Here is a 20315-nt window from a genome sequence, read left to right on the forward strand (position 1 = left end):
TGTACACACATCGTAACTACTTATTATTATTATTATCTATATTATATTATTAATTTGAGATACTTAAGGCAATTAGCTTTTATGTTATGATATGTTTTAATAATTGTATTATATATATTAATAAAATATTAAAACTTTAATGTAACTCAGCGATAGAGTCTTTGTTTTCTATATACCGAATTGTAATTCAATTTTATTTTTTTAATTTATATACTAAAATTATAATTTTTTTTTTTATATTATGATATTCGTTTAAATATAAACAAATAAAATCATAAAAAATATTTACAAATATGCGACACAATTATCATTATCATTACCTACTCAATAAATAAATCGAAAAATACACGTGTACCATTTAACCGATAATTTGAGGTCCTTCCTTCTCCATTGAATTGATTCTCTCCAACGCTGCGTTTCCTTTGATGCTCATTCCTCTATCTTCACAGTGGAAGTCGGGGAGTTGTCGAATTCTCTGCACGGGTGAGGTTTGTAATTTTTATGGTTCAGATTACGCTAATTTTGATTTGATATGATGAGAGTGCGCTTGCTTGTTGGTGATTAAATTTCAGGATATGACGAGTATTGCGTTGAGAAATCCGGGGTCTTGGTTGCTGGGAATCTGGGGGCATAAGGGAGGTTGTACTGCTTGTAGCAACAGGATTCAATGTTTTGTTGGGTATTCGAATCATGACTCTCAGCTACTCAGGGCCTCCAGCCTGCTTGCTAATCGGCGTCGAGTTCGTGATTCTCCAGCTCTTTCTGCTGGTAAATTAGAAAATACGAGTGAAGATGACGATGAAACTCGGGACAGTGACGAAGAAGAAAATGATGACGTACCTGTAAGTCCGGTTCTCCATTTTTTTAAATCGAATTTCTTTGTTATTCTCCTGTTTGTATACATACAGTAAACCTCTGGTTAGGATGCGAATAGCTAGCTTAACGCTATAGTGCAAACAAAGTTAAGTATATCTATTTTCTTGAGAGCTTTTCTGGGGTTAGTAACAGGGTTCTTCTTGTAGATTTTTTAGGTGGTGACTGTGGAGCACAGTATGTAAATGGTGCCAATGTTATATTTAAACCAGAACGATAATCGTTTGATGTCATCACATGAGTAAGAATAGTTTCCCGCGTAACTTAAAGGTTGACTTTGAGTTTCAGAATACTGCCCTCCCAACAGCAAAAATGCAACTTATGAGAAACACGAATGGATTTAGGTGTGTAAGTTTCAGCATTGTGTAGTATGTGTACAGGTAAGCATCCATCATACCCTTGTTCTGTGTCACCTTTGAAGATATTCAGCTCCTGTAATAGTACTCGTGATGCAGTCGTAAACTGAGAAAGGTGTGTAAGTGTATCATGGTAGTTACTGATGTAGATATGCTTTTCTTTGACTTTAGAGATCTTGAAGTCTACGGCCTCCTTATTTAAGTACATTCACTTTTTCTTTATCAATTTTTCCTATTGGCCTTGCACAAAGCTCTCATATTTTTCCAGCGTTGGAATGGGAAGTGAAGATATCTGCTCAGTGATATCATTTCAGATTTTCCAGGTAAATAGCGACATGATAAGAGATAATCTTGAAAGAATTGTTGGAACGGATGACTCCAATTTTAGCGGGATAGATCTGGCAACTCTTATAAGGAATAAATATGGGAGATCATATGACGTTCAATTAATCAAGAAGGTCCCTAGTTTCTTTCTTTCTTCCTTTTCCCTTTTTTTATTTGCCTTTACATGTACTCTTATTCGTTGTCTCTTGACTATTTGATGACTATTTAGCATTTTCCACATGACTTGACTAAAGACACTTTCCAATTGTACAGTTGATGTTTTTAATGGTTCTTCATCTAAATGATATACCTAAGCCTTATGAGTTGTCTTTTCTCTTTATATTGCTATTGGGTTTGTGTTTTTAACATAACATTTGGCTTTTAATTATGCACACTATTATCTTTAGCTTTAACTCTATATTGAACAGTTTTTTTCCTGTTTGAATGATACAGGAGTTCATGGGCAGGAATCTCCTTGCTTTAAATGTAATGTGGAAGTATATGGAGCAGGTGAACTAGTGCTTTCAGATGCTTATTGTGCTAGCTTGTCATTACTCGATTATATCGCAATTCGTAGCAAGACTCAAAGCATTCTGAATTGGGCCACCAGGACTGAAACCTCTCACCGTCTTACGCCTAACGACATTATCTCAAACTTAACTAGTGTGGAATTTAATTATTTAAAACATATTTTTAATATCTGGAATTGATTAATGTTTTGATGATAATGAAACTTATATTTTAATTTTTATGAATTAGGTATGTATCAATTATGCAACGTGCAAATCGAGCAATCGAAGTTTGACAGAACTTTTTGAACCCAAAATATTTCGAAAAACTTTATGTACCACCCCGGGCTTCTATCCATGTAGCGCCTTACCCGAGCCACTGCTAAACAGAATAATAAGCATACAAAATTAAACTTGATAAAACCAAATAACTTAATCATCTTACAATCCAAACGAAAACAAAACAATAATCTCAGTCTTAAGCGTTAATACAACCACATCAAAAACATGATCCTGCACGAGAATACAATAACAAATAAAACCTCCACTGGATTACCACCGAAAACCCAACTGCTCTAGCCATTGCCCTGGCCGTCCGAATCGTCCAACCTAAGACCTGCCTCGTGGAATGAGGTGCTTAAGATGAAAACAAAGACTTGAGTGACAATCGCCCAATACAAGAATGTACGAATATACAAACTGATATGATGCGTGTGAAATGCAATATGATCGGATATCAAGGATCAAGTCAAGAATCTCATGATCACTCTAGAGGCACCCGATTGTGTAGTCTTTGATCTGCCCTAGGCATGTTTTGGCTCCCACACTCATCATCAAGACGTGGACCTACAATGTCTAGGGTTATCAGAGCCCGTGGGTCCCGTCGGACACTGTAGTTCTTGATGTCCAACCGTCCACAATACATAACAGGGCTGAGCGGCCCCAACAAACGAGGTATATCTCAAAAGATATGAGGCCCAACATGATATGTCATGCATGATATGCCAAAGCAGCAAAACATGTATCATGCAAAAGATAAATATGCAACATATAAGTGTGTATACTATGCTTGGATATCTCGGTCAATAAATCACGTACCTCGCTAAAACAATCTGACAGAAACTTGTCTGAACCTAGACAACACCAACGTAACGAAATCACTATCAAGCCAGATCCTGAATTACCATAAATGCTTCAAAGTTCTTCCTAATGATCTTTAAATCACTATTTATGGCTTTAGGATTATACCTGCCTCCGTCATCAGCCCACTGATAATGTCTCGATCTGCGTCCCGGTTCATCGACCCTTCTCGAGTTGAGACAAGCTCCGAAACTTCCCGATACTAAACTGTCCTTGAAACTGACTAGAAAACCTAAGGTATATGGCTAGAACTCAAGAAAGAGTAGATGAAGGAAGCGGTGTAGGAAACAAATGAAATCAGCTTTCATTTATAGGCTGCATCCGGATTAGTTCAGAAGATCCGAAATCAATTTTATCTGCCACGTGTTAGAATTTCATTCGTCTAGTTGGATTTCTCGGGATAATGTAATCTGAAATAGATTGGGTTGTCCATTAATTATCAATTCCTTAATAATACTTGATTAACAATCTTTTAATCATCTCTTAATTAGTATTTCATTCAAAATAAAGATTCGGGTCATTACAATCCAACATACAAGCATGGCTGAGAACATCTGAGCCGCAGCCTCAAAAGCTGCCGAGTGACGTGAATGGAGTGCTTGGATACAAGGCCAACACTCTAGGCATTGCCTTGATCATTCAAGGAGTTATACCAACACTCAACCTACACATTCAACAATTTTCAAAGGTGTTTTTGTTAAGGATCTAGCGTCCTAGATGTTGAGCTCAGCTAGTTTTTGGGCCCAAGGAACTGGAATTGGCGTGTCAGGCATCATGTACAAATTTTCAAATTTTTTTATGTTAGAACATGACCTTTACGCTAAAAGTCTTGGACAGTACATTGAATAAAGATGTTATATGTTAAATGATGAAAGTAGTTTGCAATTGGAGAAATTTGGGGGGTTGAGAATCGACATTTTGAAGGCCAAATTCGCTGTTAATAGAGGCCGTGGAGCTGAAGAAAAAAGAAGAAAAAGGCTGATACAATTCAATCTAGCTCGTGTCATTTTTGTTATCTAAAGTTCATCCACTTACATTCTTTACAAGTGTAAGTTATTTATGTAAGTCTTTGTTTAAATTTTATATAACACAAGAAATTACAATTTTGAGCCTTCACAAGTATAAAAAATGTCGTAAGGTCTCCCTATACCTGCTCAAATTAGAAATTTATGTAAGTTATTGGTACGCGAAGTTGATGAAGTTGTACGTGGCTCTCCTTGGGGATCTCAAGGCCTAGAAAACGTGAAGAGGGTGGCTAGATTGGAGCCCTCAAGACTGAATATTTTTAAATGATCCTTCAGTTAATGAAGTTATAACCTAGAATAGGGACAGAGACATTTTTTCATAGAACTGCTATGACAAAATTTTGTGTTCTTTGTTGCTATCATTTACTTTTCAATTTTACGTAATTACTCATTATTTGTGTTTGGTTGATAGTCTTCCATAGCACAAATTCGAAATTTTGCAAATCACTTTAAAATTAAAGTGGTAAAAGGTACCTAATTCAGCTCTCTTAGATTCTAACAAAAACGTAGAAGCATTTGTTCATACTTGATTTATTTGTTATCTTGCATTAAGTGTTCAACAAACTGTCAGTCGAAGCGAAATATTAATGTTAGAATGAAATCTGATTCATTGGCATCAGATTGATAGGCAAAGCTGCTTACTACTCTACTTCCTGATTTCAATGTTAGTCACTTATTCTAATTTCATTCTGGGATTATGCTAGTGGGGAAGATATCCTTCATCCTCTGTAAAAGAATCCACTTTTTGAGTTCTCAGTCCCCATGAATCTGGAAGCATTGTTTGCGACTTATCCCTGTTGGACAAAATTCAAAACTAACAATAGGTGATTTTGTCCATCATTTATATCCCAAATTACTTGCTGACATGTATGAAAGGTAGATAGTTGTATCGAATGTAGGTAAAAATAATGAGCAGTTCTAGTTAAATTCGTAGGGCGTAGGCTTTAATCATTTGGGCATTTTTTGTTAAAGTTTCCTCATAATTTCTTCTCTCTTTCTTTCTTTACTCTTTTTTCTTTATTACTCATAATTTAACAGTTGGAGAACTTTGAAGGTGGAGCTTGAGATTTACTTAATCGTCAAGAGCATGGTTTTAGTCTCAAAACTGTAACTATTGAATTCAAGCTTAGTTCATTAGCAACGGGACTTTTGCATGTATGTCATTTGAACCTTCATCAAACCTCAAGCTTAACTTGATGCTGAGAAACCTACTTGTTTAGCACAATTGTGACGGTATTGAGCTCAAGTTCAACTCATTTTGCTCATGTATATATATTTTTATATTATTTAACTCGTATAAAAGATCAAGATTGACTTGATGCTCCTAAGTCTGGGTGGCATTTGATTAGACTTTTAATGCAACACAAAAATTTTGAGAAAAGAACTGCGTTATTTTTTAAATAATGTTTGTTTATTAATTGAAAGTTGATGTGATATGTATAAAAAAGGTATTGTGTAATGACTGAATGGAACAAGGGAAAATATATAATGTTTCTTTGAAAAAAAGCGAAAAAGATGTGTATTTTAATTGTGACTTATTTATTTAAAATGCAAGATAAGGATTTGATTTTAAATTTTGAAAGAATATCCTCAGTTGATTTTTAAATGTTGAAATTTTAAAATTTTGGAGCTAAGTTGAGAGCCAGGCATATGAAGCCTTGTTTTTTTAGCATGAGAGCAAAATTGTTGATCTCAAAGCATCCATATTTAGCTCTATGTGGGGCTTTTAAAATGTAAAGGCTTGTGAGTTGCTTTCGAGTTGGCAAATTAACAAGGATGTAGCTCAATTGAAAAGTTGTCCAAGTAGTACTTGATTTATGTTCAAATCGAACTACGGCACAACACGTTAAGCTTTATCTGCTTCTTTTCTGCTACTACTAAAAAGATATCTTGCACTTGATCATAATATTTGTATTCCTGTAACTTGGTCTTGTTTTATCTAGCTCTTTTCATTTTAGCCTGTATTCTTTACCTAGTATGTCCCATGGTATGCATGCCGTGTTGCCTATTAGCTTGAATTTCTGGTACTGTCGACACCAGCAATGAGCTGCAATTAGAGTGACTTTTGCTACCTGTGGGCAGTGATTAAAGCAGCTAGACAAGTCACTTTCTTTTTTTTTTTTTCATGTTATCAAATTAGGTTTAGTTTTTAGATTTTGTAATTTGAATGCCATTGTCCAAATTGTATCGCAAGTTGTTATATGCATTCAAATTTGGTTATACTTTAATGTAAGCCAAACTCAGGGCCATCCATGTTGGATTATTTTCTTCTCTTCGACCAAATGATGTGTTCTTGCTATTGAATCGTATGTACCTTGTGCGGCTGCACACATAGTCATTTCTTGTCAACATAAATCAATTTCACGGCTGATAGTGCTCTTCCCTGACCCCTTTACAATTAATATAAATCTGCTAGTAGCAGTGCGTATGCATTATCTTATTTTCTTCATTTTACTCATCTTCGCCAATTTTTTGGGAACGTTGATAGAGATCCTTTCCACTTACTGAAGAAGAATATATATTGAGGCTAGATAATGTGGCCAATAGTTTGAAATGTTGGGGAGCTGTCTCACACATCCGAAACAGCCTCGAAAAGTTGAAAGAACGGCCTCGTATAGGAAAGGTAAATCTATGACTTTGGTTTTGAATTCTTACATCCTCATTAATGATTTTCACAGGTCTCTTCACCATATAAGTATATTAATTTCCAATCAAGTCAGTTTCAAATTGATATATTTTAATGTCAGGAAGTTAATGTAGTCAGTTATTTACATTAGTACAGAGGCTGTGCTGGCTGTGCATTGTTTCCAAAAAGTTAACTGGAATGATTACCTACTACATTTTTGTTTCATGCAAATGAATTTGAGTGCATATGTTTCTCTATTCTTCATGTGATAATAGAAAAATGTCTGTAGTTTGGGTTCTGCTAATCCTTTGATGCTCAGTTGTGTGACCGCACTTGTGCGTTGATAAAAAAACGAAAAAATGGACGTCAAAGTATGCACAGAGGTAGTTTTATTCTTTAATTTCTGTGCAGAAAGAGACTCCAGAGAAACCATATTTACCATTTACTGGCTTAAAATCTTGCTTCGTAAATCTATGTTTAAGTTTTACAGACAGCAAAAGGAAACATTAAGGTAAAATATTTTTCTGCTTTTCTGAAAAGAAAAACCAAGGATGGAAGAAAATATATGAAAAAAATAAGGTCTTCGCGGAGTTCTGAAATTTGTATTGCGTTGGAAGGTCCAGAAATTAAGGTTCCTGGAATATGTGGTTGCGAATACAACCCATCTCAGGTATCCCACTGAAAGATGTTATGGAGCTGTACTAGAGGCCAAAGCATGCAGCGGTGGGACGAGGAGAGAAGTAGGGCTAGGGTAGAGAAATTTTAATAGGCAAAAAGGAGTGGTGATGTAGTGACCTTACCGGATCCACTACTAAACAGACTAATAAGCATGTATAAATAAACTTAATAACAACAATTAAAAAACGGAAATCAAACAACTTATTATCTTACGATCCAAACGAAAACTAAACAATAATCTCAGTCTTAAACGTTAATACAACCATATCGAAATCATAATTCTGTACAAGAAATACAAGAAACCAATAAAACCTACATTGGATCATCACCAAAAAGCCAACAGCTCTAGCCACTGTCTTTTTCGTTCGAACCGTCTAACCTAATACCTGCCCCGTGGAATGAGGTGTCAAAGATGAAACAAGGACGTGAGTGACAATCGCCCAATACGAGAATGTACGAGTACACAAACCGATATGATGCATGCGAAATACAATATGCTCGGATATCAAGGATCACGTCAAGAATCTCATGCTCAGTCTAGAGGCGCCTGAGTGTGTAGTCCCTGCTCTGCCATAGTCATGTTTTGATTCCGACACTCATCATCAAGACGTGAACCTACAATGTCTAGGGTCATCAGAGCCTGCAGGTCTTGTCGGACACTGTAGCTCTCGATTACCGTCCACAATACAGAGCAGGGCTGAGCGGTCCGAACTAACGAGGTATATCTCAAAAGATATCAGGCCCAACATTATGTGTCATGCATAATATGTCAAAACAGTAAAACATATATCACACAACAGATAAATATGAAGCATATATGTGTGTATACTACGCTTAGATATCTCAGTCAATACGTCACGTACCTCACTAAAACAATCTTGACGATCTTGTGCATTTTTAATTATCTTCTTGATCAGTTACACTTGGTCAATTGCTTGTTGCACTAATTCTGGTCCTTGCATTAGTTGTTCTCCTAGTTTGTCCCAAAACAATGGAGTACGACGACGTCTACCATACAATGCTTCGAACAGAGCCATACCGATGCTGCTATGGTAGCTATTGTTATACGCAAACTCCACAAGCGACATATGATCATGCCATGTTGGTCCAAAATCCATAGCACAAACACTTAGCATGTCCTCGAATGTCTGTGCTCGAATGTCTGAATAGTCATCTCAGACTGACCATCAGTCTCTGGATGATAAGCAATTCTCAGACTCAATGTCGCAACGCTTTCTGAAAACTTCCCTAGAACCTTAAGGTAAGCGTGAGTCCCTGTCACTGACTATATTTGTTGGCACACCATGATATTTAAGAATCTTTTAGATGTAGTCTTGTCATGCAATCGAAACTATATTCTCGACTATATAAAATGAAATGTGCTGACTTAATCAGTCGGTACACAACTAACCAAATGACATCACAATTCTTGGAAGACAACGACAACCGGGTGACAAAATCCATCATCATATGCTCCCACTTCCATTCAGGGACAAGGTTCTAAAAAGCGTGAAGCGTCCCGAAGCGCGGATGTCAAGCTCCAAGCTTTTCAAGCTTAAGCGAGATTAGCACAGGCTTAAGCGTGAAAAAGCGTTTTTTATCTTTAGTGTAATTGTAATTATCTCAAACCAATAAATAGATAAAATAATACATAAATATGATAAATTTAAGTCTGATGCATTAATTTTCATATTTATAAAATCATAAAAATATCAAAATTACAGTCTTTATTTGTTTTTGCAACTAAAACACTTTAAAAATGTTAAATATTTGTCAAATCATTATGAGACACGCTTAATCATAATTAAAATTAAAAAACAAACATCTAAATTATAAACCAAATTTATTATTTTAAAATAAAAAGACATACCTTCAAAATAAAAAAAATTTAAAAATAAATAGATGCGATTAATTGTGCTAAAGCACGCTTAATTAAACACCTTAATTATGCTTGCTTTTTTCCGCTTTCTCCGAAACGGGGCGTTTTTGCCGAGCTTCAAGCTTAAGCGCGCTTAAGTGAGGCTTAAGCGGGCTTTTTAGAACACTGTTCAGGGGTAAGAAGATTCTGAAGTAATCCTCCTGATCATCTATTTCAGCTTTCACTTTCTAACAAACCAAACACTTGGTTGGAAATTGGTAAACACTTCTCTTCATACCTTTCCACCAAAACCTGGTTTTCATTATACATTTTTATGCTTTCGAGGTGGATACTCAACTTACTCCGATGGGCTTGAAATAAAATCTCATATCTCGGATCGAAATCCTTTGGAACTACGATTTTCCCTGACAGACACAAGGTTCCATCTGTTTGAAACATGAAGCCAGATATGTTTTCTCCATTAGCTAACCTTGCTAACTTTTTCACCTTCGGATCAGAAAACCGAGCTTGTCTGATTCTACGATTAAGATAAAATACACGTTACTTGAATGCTTTCCATTCTTTTCTTATGATGGATGTGAAGTCCCAGAGAACAAAAATCTTGAATTTCACTTGAGATGAGACTTATCTGAAGTGCATATAATCTCACCTTGCGACTAAGAGCGTCTACTGTGAGATTTTTTGATTCTGGATGGTACTTGATTTTGTAATCATAATCCTTTAACAAATCCATCTATATTTTGTGGCGCATATTTAACTTTGCTTGAGTGAAGATATACTTCAAGCTCTTGTGATCCGTAAAAATCTTAAATCTCTCTTCGCAGAGATAATGTCACCAAATCTTCAAAGCAAACACCGCCAATTCCATATTATGAATTGGATAGTTTTTTTCATGCTTCTTCAACTGTTTGGATGCATATGCAATGACATGACCATTTTGGATTAAAACACACTGAAGTCCTTGAAATGATGCATCAGTGTACACAATGTACACTCATAATCCAGATGGCAAAGCTAAAACTGGTGCAATTGTCAAACATTGGCGTAGTTCCTTGAAGCTATTTTCACAATCCTTTGTCCACTCGAACTGCACATGCTTACACGTTAGCTGTGTCAATGGCTTGGCAATCTGAGAAAATCCTGAGATGAATCTCCAGTAATAACCAGTCGAACCTAGAAAACTTCTTATCTCTTGGGCTGATTCCGGTCGTGCCCACCAACTCAATATTGCTTCGATTTGCTAGGATCCAATGATATCTCATCTTTGGATATGACATGTCCCAAGAAGACAACTTTGTCGAGCTGATACTTGCACTTGCTCAACTTAGAATACAGTTGGTGATTCCTTAATGTTTGCAACACAATCCTTAAATGTTGTGCATGCTCTTTAAAGCTTCGACAGTATACGAGTATGTCCGTCAATAAAGACAATGACGAACTTGTCAAGATACTCTTGGATACTCGGTTCATCAAATCCATAAAAACTGCTGGAGCATTTCGGCAAACCAAACGGCATCACTAAAAGCTTGTAATGCCCATACCTTGCTCAAAATGTAGTCTCGGGGATATTACGTTGATGAACTCGAACCTGATGATATCCAGACCGTAAATCAATCTTCGAGTATACTGAAGTCCTTTGTAGTTGATCTAATTAGTCATCTATCCGCAATAACATATATTTATTAGTGACTGTTACTCGGTTCAACTTCCGATAATCTATGCAAAGTCGCATAGACTCATCTTTCTTCTTGACGAACAACACTGGTGCTCTCCAATAAGACACACTGGGTGTAATGTATCCTTTGTCAAAAAGATCTTATAACCGTTGTTTCAACTCTTTCATCTCCGATGGTGTCACTCTATAAGACGCTCTACAGATAGTTGCGGTTCCCTGTACCAATTCTATCTCAGCTTCCACTTTAATTTCCCGAGGAAATCCAGGACTTTCATCGAGAAAAAGATCAGGAAATTCATCGACAACTGGAATTTTCTTCACGTTGATTACATCCTCGATACGCCTACAACATAAATGAGATATTCTTCCCCTCCTTTCGCTAAAGTCCCATGTGTCTTTACAGCAGACACTGCTAGCACTGGAGGTCGAGCTCCCTCACTGTAGAAAACCAATTCTCGTTTCCTTCTGAATGAAACTGAACGCGACGTTGATTGCAATCTACGGTCGCTCTATAATTGGTCAATAGGTCGATTCTTATAATACAATCAAAATCTCTCATAGCCAATATCAGCAAATTGACAGACACAGACTAGTCGCTTAGCTAATACCTCTTGTCCCTAGGTGTAGACACCAACATTAAAACATTTAATGACACGTAGGGTAGTTTATACTTCTTAACAAATCTTGATGCTATGAATGAATTCGATGCCCCAATGTCAATTAGTACATATGCTAGAATACCACAAAAAGAAATTATCTGTAATGAATTTCTTGTTTTCCTCCTCAGCTTGCTCTTGATTTAAGGACTCATGGGCGTTGCTGAGATCCTTGCGATGTCCCTCCACGACGAAAACCTTGAGTAGGAAAACCTTTCTGCTGCACAGTGTTCCAGAACCGGAAAACGGTCCCAACGAATTAAAACTCTTGCTAGCTTGTATAGTCTCTCTCCTAGCAATAATGATCTCGGCTTGACGACAACTATTCACTAATCCTTCGTATGAAGTCGGATCGTCACAGACAGAAACTCGATAAAAAAATCTCATGGTTCAAACCATATGAATTTGAGTGTTTCCTTCTCTCTGAAAGGAAACCAAAATGAACCTGTAAATCCTCAAAACAGAAATACTGATGTTTATCCTTTACCTGAGCCACTACTAAATAGACTAATACGTATAAATAGCGGAAACCAAATACCCAAATGAAAACAAAACAATAATCTCAGTTTTAAACGTTAATACAACCACATCGAAATCATAATCTTGCACAAGAAATACGAGAAACCAAATAAAACCTCCACTAGATCACCATCGAAAAGCCAATTGCGCTAGTCACTGCCCTAGCCGTATGAACTGTCCAACATAAGCCCTCCGAACTGTCCAACATAAGACCTGCCCCGTGGAATGAGGTGTCCAGATGAAACAAGGATGTGAGTGACAATCGTCCAATATGAGAATGTACCGGTATACAAATCGATATGATGGATGTGAAATACAATATGCTCGGATATCAAAGATCTAGTCAAGAATCTCATGCTTAGTTTAGAGACGCCTGATTCAGTAGTCTCTGATCTGCCATAGGCATGTTTTGACTGCCACACTCATCATCAAGACCCAAACCTACAATGTCTAGGGTCATCAGATCCCGCGGTCTCATCGGAAACTGTATCTCTCAATATCTAATCATCCACAATGTAGAACATGGCCAAGCTGCCCAAACAAATGATGTATATCTCATAAGATATCAGGTCCAACGTGATATATCATGCATAATATGTCAAAGCAGTAATACAAGTGTCATGCAGATAAATATGCAGCAGCATATAAGTGTGTATATTACGCTTAGATATCCTCGGTTAATAATCACGATTCTCACTAAAACATTCTGACAAAAAGTCTATTCGTCCGAACTTAGACGATACCAAAATACATAAATCACTACATGTCAGATCCAGAATCACTAAACATGATTCAAAGTTCTTCTTAATGATCCTTAAATCACTTTTTTAAGGCTTTAGGATTGTATTTGCGTCCGTCGTCAGCTCGCTGATGACGTCTCGATCTGTGTGTCCCGGGTCACCAACCTCTCTTTGTGTCGACACTAGCTCCAATGCTTCCCGACAATGAACTGTCCTAGAAATTGGCTAGAAAACCTAAGGCATAAGGCTAGAACTCGAGAGAAAGAAGCTAAAGGAAAGCGGCGCAGAAAACAAATGAAATCAGCTTCTATTTATAGGCTGCATCCGGACTATTTTAGAAGATACGAACTCAATCTTATCTGCCACATGTTATAATCTTATTTGTCTAATAGGATTTATCGGGAGAAAATAATCTGAAGTTGATTGAGTGGTCCATTTTAAATTTGGTAGATTCCAACATGCTGTTCCTTTAATCAATTCTTTAATAATATTTAATTAATAATTCTTTAATAATGTCTTAATTAGTAATTCATTCAAATAAAGATTCGGTCATTAACGGTGATACACTGGTACCATTGTCCATTACAGTGGTAAGCGCAGGACTGACTGTATGGATGAAAGAAATAACAGTATGATGGTAGTGAGAATATCGATTCTCTTGTGGGAAGAAAGTAGAAGAATTCAACATAATTGGTGAAAAGTTTTAGCGGGGATTCACTTGATGCAATAACAAAAAAGATCTGTCTAATGGTTTATGGAAGATTGGAAAATGGAAGCTAAGACAATATTGTTTGGAAGATTTGTTCTTTTGCGTTTTGCTTGTGGCCATCGTACCGTTTTTCTTTTTCTTAGAACTGTAAACTTTATATCATGAAAAGCTTTCCCCCTTGTAGTTTATTCACTATAAATATGAACCGTGATTATTTAAATACGTGGAGTGTTCGATTCCTTTAAGATTGATAGGTTTTGTAGGCAGACACCACTAGTTTGAGTTGGTTCTAGTAAATACATGTTTCCTTATACCCGCTGCAGGCAGTAAGCATTTTCATAGACATGGATGAGTCAGGTGGTCGCGCAAACGAGTGGATCTACAAGTAGGCAGGCCACATTCTATGAGCAAGACGGCGAACACTATATGTTTCGGTAATGGTATGTCATGTTCTGTTTGTAATCTTAACTGTATTCATACTTGTTACCCTTCATCTGATTGTTCAACTCGATCATTTCAATATCATCTGCTCTGCCACCGGGGCGTCCGAGGGTGTCTCTAGCTAAGATTGGGAGCTGGGCTGGCTTCCGTATAATAACTCGGATGGTGGCAACGATCAGAAATTCGTACGTAGCAAGATTTATTATACGAGCTGCTGATCAAGTGGCAATACGATTTCATGTAAAGTTTGATCAACATTTTAAATACGAAGAAATTAATTAGTAATTTTGTGTGGAAAATGACGTTAGTGTTGACCCCATAAACTGTGATAGTGGTGTTTCATCAGACATGAAAAATATTACATGGCGTAAAATTTTATTCAGTCGCCACTGCAAATCTTATGTTTGTTTTATTCTACTTAAGTACATTACAGATTATCAAAAAAAAAATGTGAGGAAAAGGGAATTTTTTGTTTCTTGAGGAATCATTTTCTTCGTATATAATTAGCTTAAGGTAAGTGTGTAAGGTAAATAGTGAGATTAAATTAAAAATGATTTTTATAATATTGAATTTACAAAGAAAAATAACGATCTAAGAATAAATTTCGTGAGATTTATTTGATAATTTATATATAATGTACCATTATAGACTTTGTAAAAATTTATGTTAAAAAATGAAAAGAAAAATACTTTTCCCCACCCACTTATCCGGTGTGAGGCAAAAATTTGTGTGAGACGGTCTTACGGGTTGTATTTTGTGAGACAGATTTCTTATTTGGGTCATCCATGAAAAATTATTACTTTTTATGTTAAGAGTATTTATTTTTTATTCTGAATATCGGTGGGGTTGACCCGTCTCACAAATAAAAATTCGTGAGATCGTCTCACAAAAGACTTACTCGATGTGTGAAGTAACTATTTGGTCTTTATGTATATTAGTGTTGTGCCTGTGTTGCGAATTTGTATAATTCTTTTTTTTTTTTCAAAATTTATTTATAATGCAATTATTAAAATTGATGAAGGGATAAAATGGTATTTATAATATTGTTATGATTAAAAATATAACTGTTTAAAATTGTAAAAATTGATATTTGTGAAAATTGTAAAAATTGATATTAGTGAAAATTGCTGAGAGGTGAAATGATGCTTACCAAAATGAATGGAGGTGATTTGCAATTTAATATAAAGCCATGCATATCAAACCTATCAAAATTTTATATAGTTTGGATACTTAGTTGTACCTTAAAAATGTATTTAAATAAGTCTAATTTTTTAAAGTGTTTTTATTTAAAAAAGAAGGATCGACTTTGACGTTTGAATAAATGTTAAAAGTTGTTTTTGTTTTTATTTTTAAAAACAATTTGGTGATGCAAGGACGTCGACGAAGAGAAGACCCTATGCTGATTTTCTTTCAAAATTGCGTGAGTTTCACCCTCCAAAACATGTGGTGTGTGCGGTTGAGTGGTGATGGAAGAGTCCTCTTGTGTTGAGGTGTTGGGGCGTGTGGTTTATGGGGCTTATTTATTAATTAAAACCAATGGTGTAAACTTAAGCCCATTAACCTAGTATAATATATCCATTAAGCCCTTTCGTTAATATTTAAAATATTTTATTTAGGAAATGAAACGTCCACTACTCGTTTTGCTTTAAAATATACTAGAATTTTTTTTTCTTCCTAACTCCTAGTCTCGGCCGAAATTCTTAAATATATGCATAAAATATTTTGACACCATTTTTAAAATAAAACATACCAACTATAATTGAATTTTCAAAAGAATGTACCTTGGAACATAAATTCGTCACTCGTTTATCAAACCTAAACTTAACAATATTCAAAATAAAGTTAACTCTAACAACCTCTCAAAAACCACTCAAAAGCATAATAAAAGTCGTAAAAATCATTAATGTAACTTAAACGTAAATCATAATCATTATGCAGAAAATTTAGTGCTGGTCCTCGGGTTGTGTGCACCTCCAGTCCAGCAAGATCAACCATCAAAACCTCCATCAACATTAATATCATGCTCACCTGCATCCATCACACCTAGTTATTCTAAAGACTCACCAAATCATAATCTTTATAACAAGTAATACATATACAATCGCATGCAACAATGAAAATACTTTTACTTAGAACAACTTTTCATGAACATAAACATAACATTTTTCCTTTCATCATTCATAACATATCATAATTCTTTTCATTATAAACATTTTCCTTTTATTGAATTTAGATCGTTAATTGTGACTTTCGTTTCATCATAAGGTCGATAGATCCACCTACATGTAACCACAGTACTGGGCGACGGGGACATCAGCGACACTCTCACCCGTCAACTGAGCCTTGGCCTATCGTCATCATATGAAAATACGATCGTCGGGCTCCCTCTGGGGCCTTCTCCCATAAATGGGCTTCCTCTGGGGCCTTCTCCCTCACGATATCGCCATTCATATCATCACAACATCATAATAGTCACAATTACTTCACCTTCTCCAACATTTCGTATTTTCATCATCTATAAAAATCATGCATTAAATTGTCATTTTCCTTTTAAAACCAAGTATGCAACATACATTTTATCATAAAATTCCTTAAACATTTAAAATAATCATTTTATCATAAATTACAGCATTTGGGGTATTGCCATGAGGTTTATTATTTTTCAGGTGTAAATTGACCGTTTGACCCTAAACGTAAAATTTTTCGATTTTGAATTTTTCTTACTTTCGTTGACACTAGATCATCTCAAATAATTATTTAAGCTTAAATTAATTTTCTAAAATTTTATTTAGCTTAAAATCGAGGCTTTAATTTTATTTCGTAATTATTAATTCGTAGTGCGTTTTAATCCCGAATTAATTTTAAACTTTATTATAAAATTCCCAAATTTTAAACATAGACTTTTTATATTTAAATTACCCTCGTGAACTATGATTCGACCCCTGTTGAACCACATTCGAACCCTTTATCCATTTAAAACCCTAACCCGAACCCTAACAAGGCACCCTCGAGCCATCATGCACTTTCTTCGAGCCAAGCCCGAGCCACCCCGAGCCAAGCCCTTCCCAAAACACCCATGGACCCCAGTGAACCCACCGGACTCAACATAACTCGCTGCAGCCCCTTGTACCAAGACCCCGAGCCACGCGACCTAGTAGCAACAAACTAGGACTCTTCGAAACCCAGCTAGTTGCCCTCGAGCCACCTCCAAGCCCAGCCCCTCGTGAACTCCCTCAGGACCCTAACCGACCTAGCATGACCCCTGGCCTCAGCCACGAGCCCTCCTTGCACGCTGCTGATCTCTCGGGTAGGCGTGGGAAGAGTCCCATCGTGCATGGGCTCTTCCCTAGCCATCGAGCTTGAGTCCTAGTGTGGCTAGGACTCCTCCACACACCCAACCATGTCCAGCCCAGCCCTGGTCAAGCCCTGGTCAAGCCCTGGTCGAGCCATGAGCCGTGGTTCCATAATAACCGAACCCTTGACATCAAAACATACAATAATGGTTCCAGCTTGTTCTAGCTTCGTGCTGCTTCAAAACCGTGCATCCTAGGACCCTTAAACTTGTGTAAAAACGTCCCTCTATGATCCTTAATCACATGTATACGCATAAAATGAAAATTTCTATAAAGCAATCATGTTTTTCATGCAAACAATAATTAAACATACATTAGGGTGAGATAGATGAGAAAAGAAAGAATTATAGCGTGCCAATTACGCTCGAAAACGAATCGACGATGCAAAGAACGGCGACGTAAACCTTGGCTGAATTTTTCTTGCAAAATACAATGCTTTATCCTTGAAAAATATCATGTGTGCCATGTTGTTTGAGGGGAGGAAGAGTCCTTGTGTGCTTTGAGGGGAGGGGGCGTGTATAATGAAAATAATGGAGAGGGTATAGGCTTAAATATTTGATAAATAATAAGTGTGCAAGCCTAGGCCCATTAACATGGTACAATAGGCCCATTAATCCAAATAGTGCATATTTAAAATATTTTGTTTAGGAAAATTCGTGAAAATATTAGCCGAGTTGTCAGAAAGTTCATGTTTTCGTCGAAAATCGAATACCGTTAAAATTTACGTCCCGACGTATAAAATTCACCTCAAAACTCTTTATTTTAAAAAATATCATAAAGCATCAACCTTATTTTAAATAATTTAAAATAATTATTTAATAAAAATATTTTCTATTTTTCAGCACTCAGTCTCCGTTCCTCGATCGCATCTCGAATAATCTTTAAAAATACAATTTTATGCATTCAGTTAGAAAACTACTTTAAAACCATATAAACATATCAAACATAATCAATTTAAGCAATTAAAATCATTTAATTAGCTATTATCCATTTTCCCTAGATTCGCATGCAATTGGATTACGTCGTTTTTATTTTTGGACCTTACAGGAAAGTTTGTGAAAATAATAGTCGAGTTCTCAAAAAATCCATATTTTTATCGAAAATAGATTGACGGTTTAAAATACGACTCGGCGTATAAAAACACCTCGAAACATCTCATTTTTGAAAACTCCATTTTAAATACACCACACATTAACCAATTAAAAATAATTATTTAATAAAAATATTTTCCCTTATCTGGTCACCGGTATCCGTTCTTCGATCGCGTCTCAATAACCTTTAAAATACAGTTTTATACATTCTAACAATAATCTCTATTTTTAAACATGTAATCATGCATATAACAATTAATTCATGTCATTAAAATCATTTAATTAGTCATTTTTCAATTTCTCTATATTTGCATGCAGGTTGGTTACGTTATCGTATTTTTGGACCTTACAGAAACACATTTGATCCAAAGAATTACCAAATGCCATAAATATTTTAAAAAATCATAATTTCTTATTCCTTACACCATTAGAGTGAGATTGTATGGTACAAAATATACTCCATCTTTTCAATTAGAAATAGCTCTCAGCCAGACCCATAGGAAAATTAGGGAGGGGGATACACATGCTAAAAGTGGCACCTCCATGACAACTAGTGGTTGTTTTACAAATTTTGTAGATGCATGTGTGCTAGATTGATTCTATCTAGTAACAACTTCTAGCTTCGTGCTGCTTCGTTGACACTAGACCATCCTAAATAATTATTTAAGCTTAAATAAATTTTCTGATATTTTTATTTAGCTTAAATTCATAGCTTTTTATTTATTTCGTAATTATTACTTTTTAGTGCGTTTTAATCTCGAATGAATTTCAAACTTTATTATTAAATTCTCAAATTTTAAACATAGACTTTTTATACCTAAATTACCCTTGTGAACCATGATTCGACCCCCGTGGACCACGGTTCGACCCTTAACCAATGAAAACCCTAAAACCGAACCCATCAAGGACACCCTCGAGCCATCTCCCATTTTCTTCGAGCCAAGCACGAGCCACCCCAAGCCAAGCCCTTCCCAGACCACCCACGGACCCTATTGAACCCACTGAACTCAACCTAACCCGCTGCAGCCTCACGAGCTAAGGACAGCAGCCGCGTGACCCTAGCACAAGAACTAAGACCCTTCGAAAACCCAGCTAGGACCCTTAACCCGATCACCACCCGAGCCCTTACCCTCTTGACCCTAACTGGACCACCCTCAGACCTATCCTAGCCCAGCCCTGACCACCCTAGCCGAGCCACGATCCCTGCGCACAGCTGCACTCTCGGCTTGCATGGGAAGGAGTCCTATCATGACAGCCCCTTCGTGCGATGATATCATAAGTTTGGATCATGAAAACACAATTTATTCACATGAAAGTGCATAAAAACAAAAATATAAAAAGAAAATCATGTTTTTCATGCAAACTTAATTCAAAACAATATTATGGTGTGATAGATGAGAAAATAATGGTGTATGGCGTGCCTTTGAGTAAATTACGCTAAAAAAAATCGACGATGCGAAGAACGGCGACGTAGAACTCCTAGGCTGAAATCCTTAAGAAAACAGATGCTTCTCCTTCAAAATTACATGTGATGTGTGTGCTTTGGGGGAGGGGAGAGTCCTTGCAAATTTGAGGGGAAGAGAGGGGAAGACGACGTGAATATGAGGGTTAATGGGGAGGGTTTAGGCTTATTTATTTGTTAATTATCATGTGTACAAGCCTATGCCCAATAACATGGTTTAATAGGCCTATTAAGTCCATTTGCTAATAAGTAAAATATT

The 20315-nt window shown here is 36.2% G+C and overlaps 1 protein-coding gene across 9 annotated transcripts; it reads left to right on the plus strand.

Moving 5' to 3' along the window:
- Positions 1–344: 344 nt before the first annotated feature.
- On the plus strand, positions 345–14567 carry LOC140979404 (uncharacterized). 9 transcript variants are annotated; one of them, XR_012175730.1, is made up of 7 exons: positions 345–488; positions 573–842; positions 1544–1687; positions 2007–2063; positions 6716–6850; positions 14033–14149; positions 14272–14567. XR_012175730.1 is itself a non-coding variant. In XM_073444787.1 (6 exons), exons 1-6 carry the CDS (start codon positions 426–428, stop codon positions 14096–14098), a joined length of 735 nt encoding a protein of 244 aa, XP_073300888.1. In that variant the 5' UTR covers positions 345–425; the 3' UTR covers positions 14099–14567. The 9 variants fall into 9 exon arrangements, 6 of the variants coding, with proteins under 6 accessions (XP_073300888.1, XP_073300889.1, XP_073300892.1 ...); XR_012175731.1 differs by lacking the exon at positions 6716–6850; XR_012175732.1 differs by lacking the exons at positions 14033–14149; positions 14272–14567 and adding an exon at positions 4932–5051 and having other exon boundaries at positions 6716–6840.
- The last annotated feature ends 5748 nt before the right edge of the window (positions 14568–20315 follow it).

This window comes from Primulina huaijiensis, chromosome 6, assembly GCF_012295235.1.
Source record: "Primulina huaijiensis isolate GDHJ02 chromosome 6, ASM1229523v2, whole genome shotgun sequence".
NCBI classification, from domain to species: Eukaryota; Viridiplantae; Streptophyta; class Magnoliopsida; order Lamiales; family Gesneriaceae; genus Primulina; species Primulina huaijiensis.

What these genes read in the sequence shown, in the direction of transcription:
- LOC140979404 (XM_073444787.1), top strand. Translation starts at nt 426, where the DNA reads ATGCTCATTCCTCTATCTTCACAGTGGAAGTCGGGGAGTTGTCGAATT. An exon ending in AAGAAAATGATGACGTACCT is followed by an intron (nt 843 to 1,543) that starts GTAAGTCCGGTT and finishes ATATCATTTCAG; the next exon opens with ATTTTCCAGGTAAATAGCGA. An exon ending in TGTGGAAGTATATGGAGCAG is followed by an intron (nt 2,064 to 6,715) that starts GTGAACTAGTGC and finishes GAACGTTGATAG; the next exon opens with AGATCCTTTCCACTTACTGA.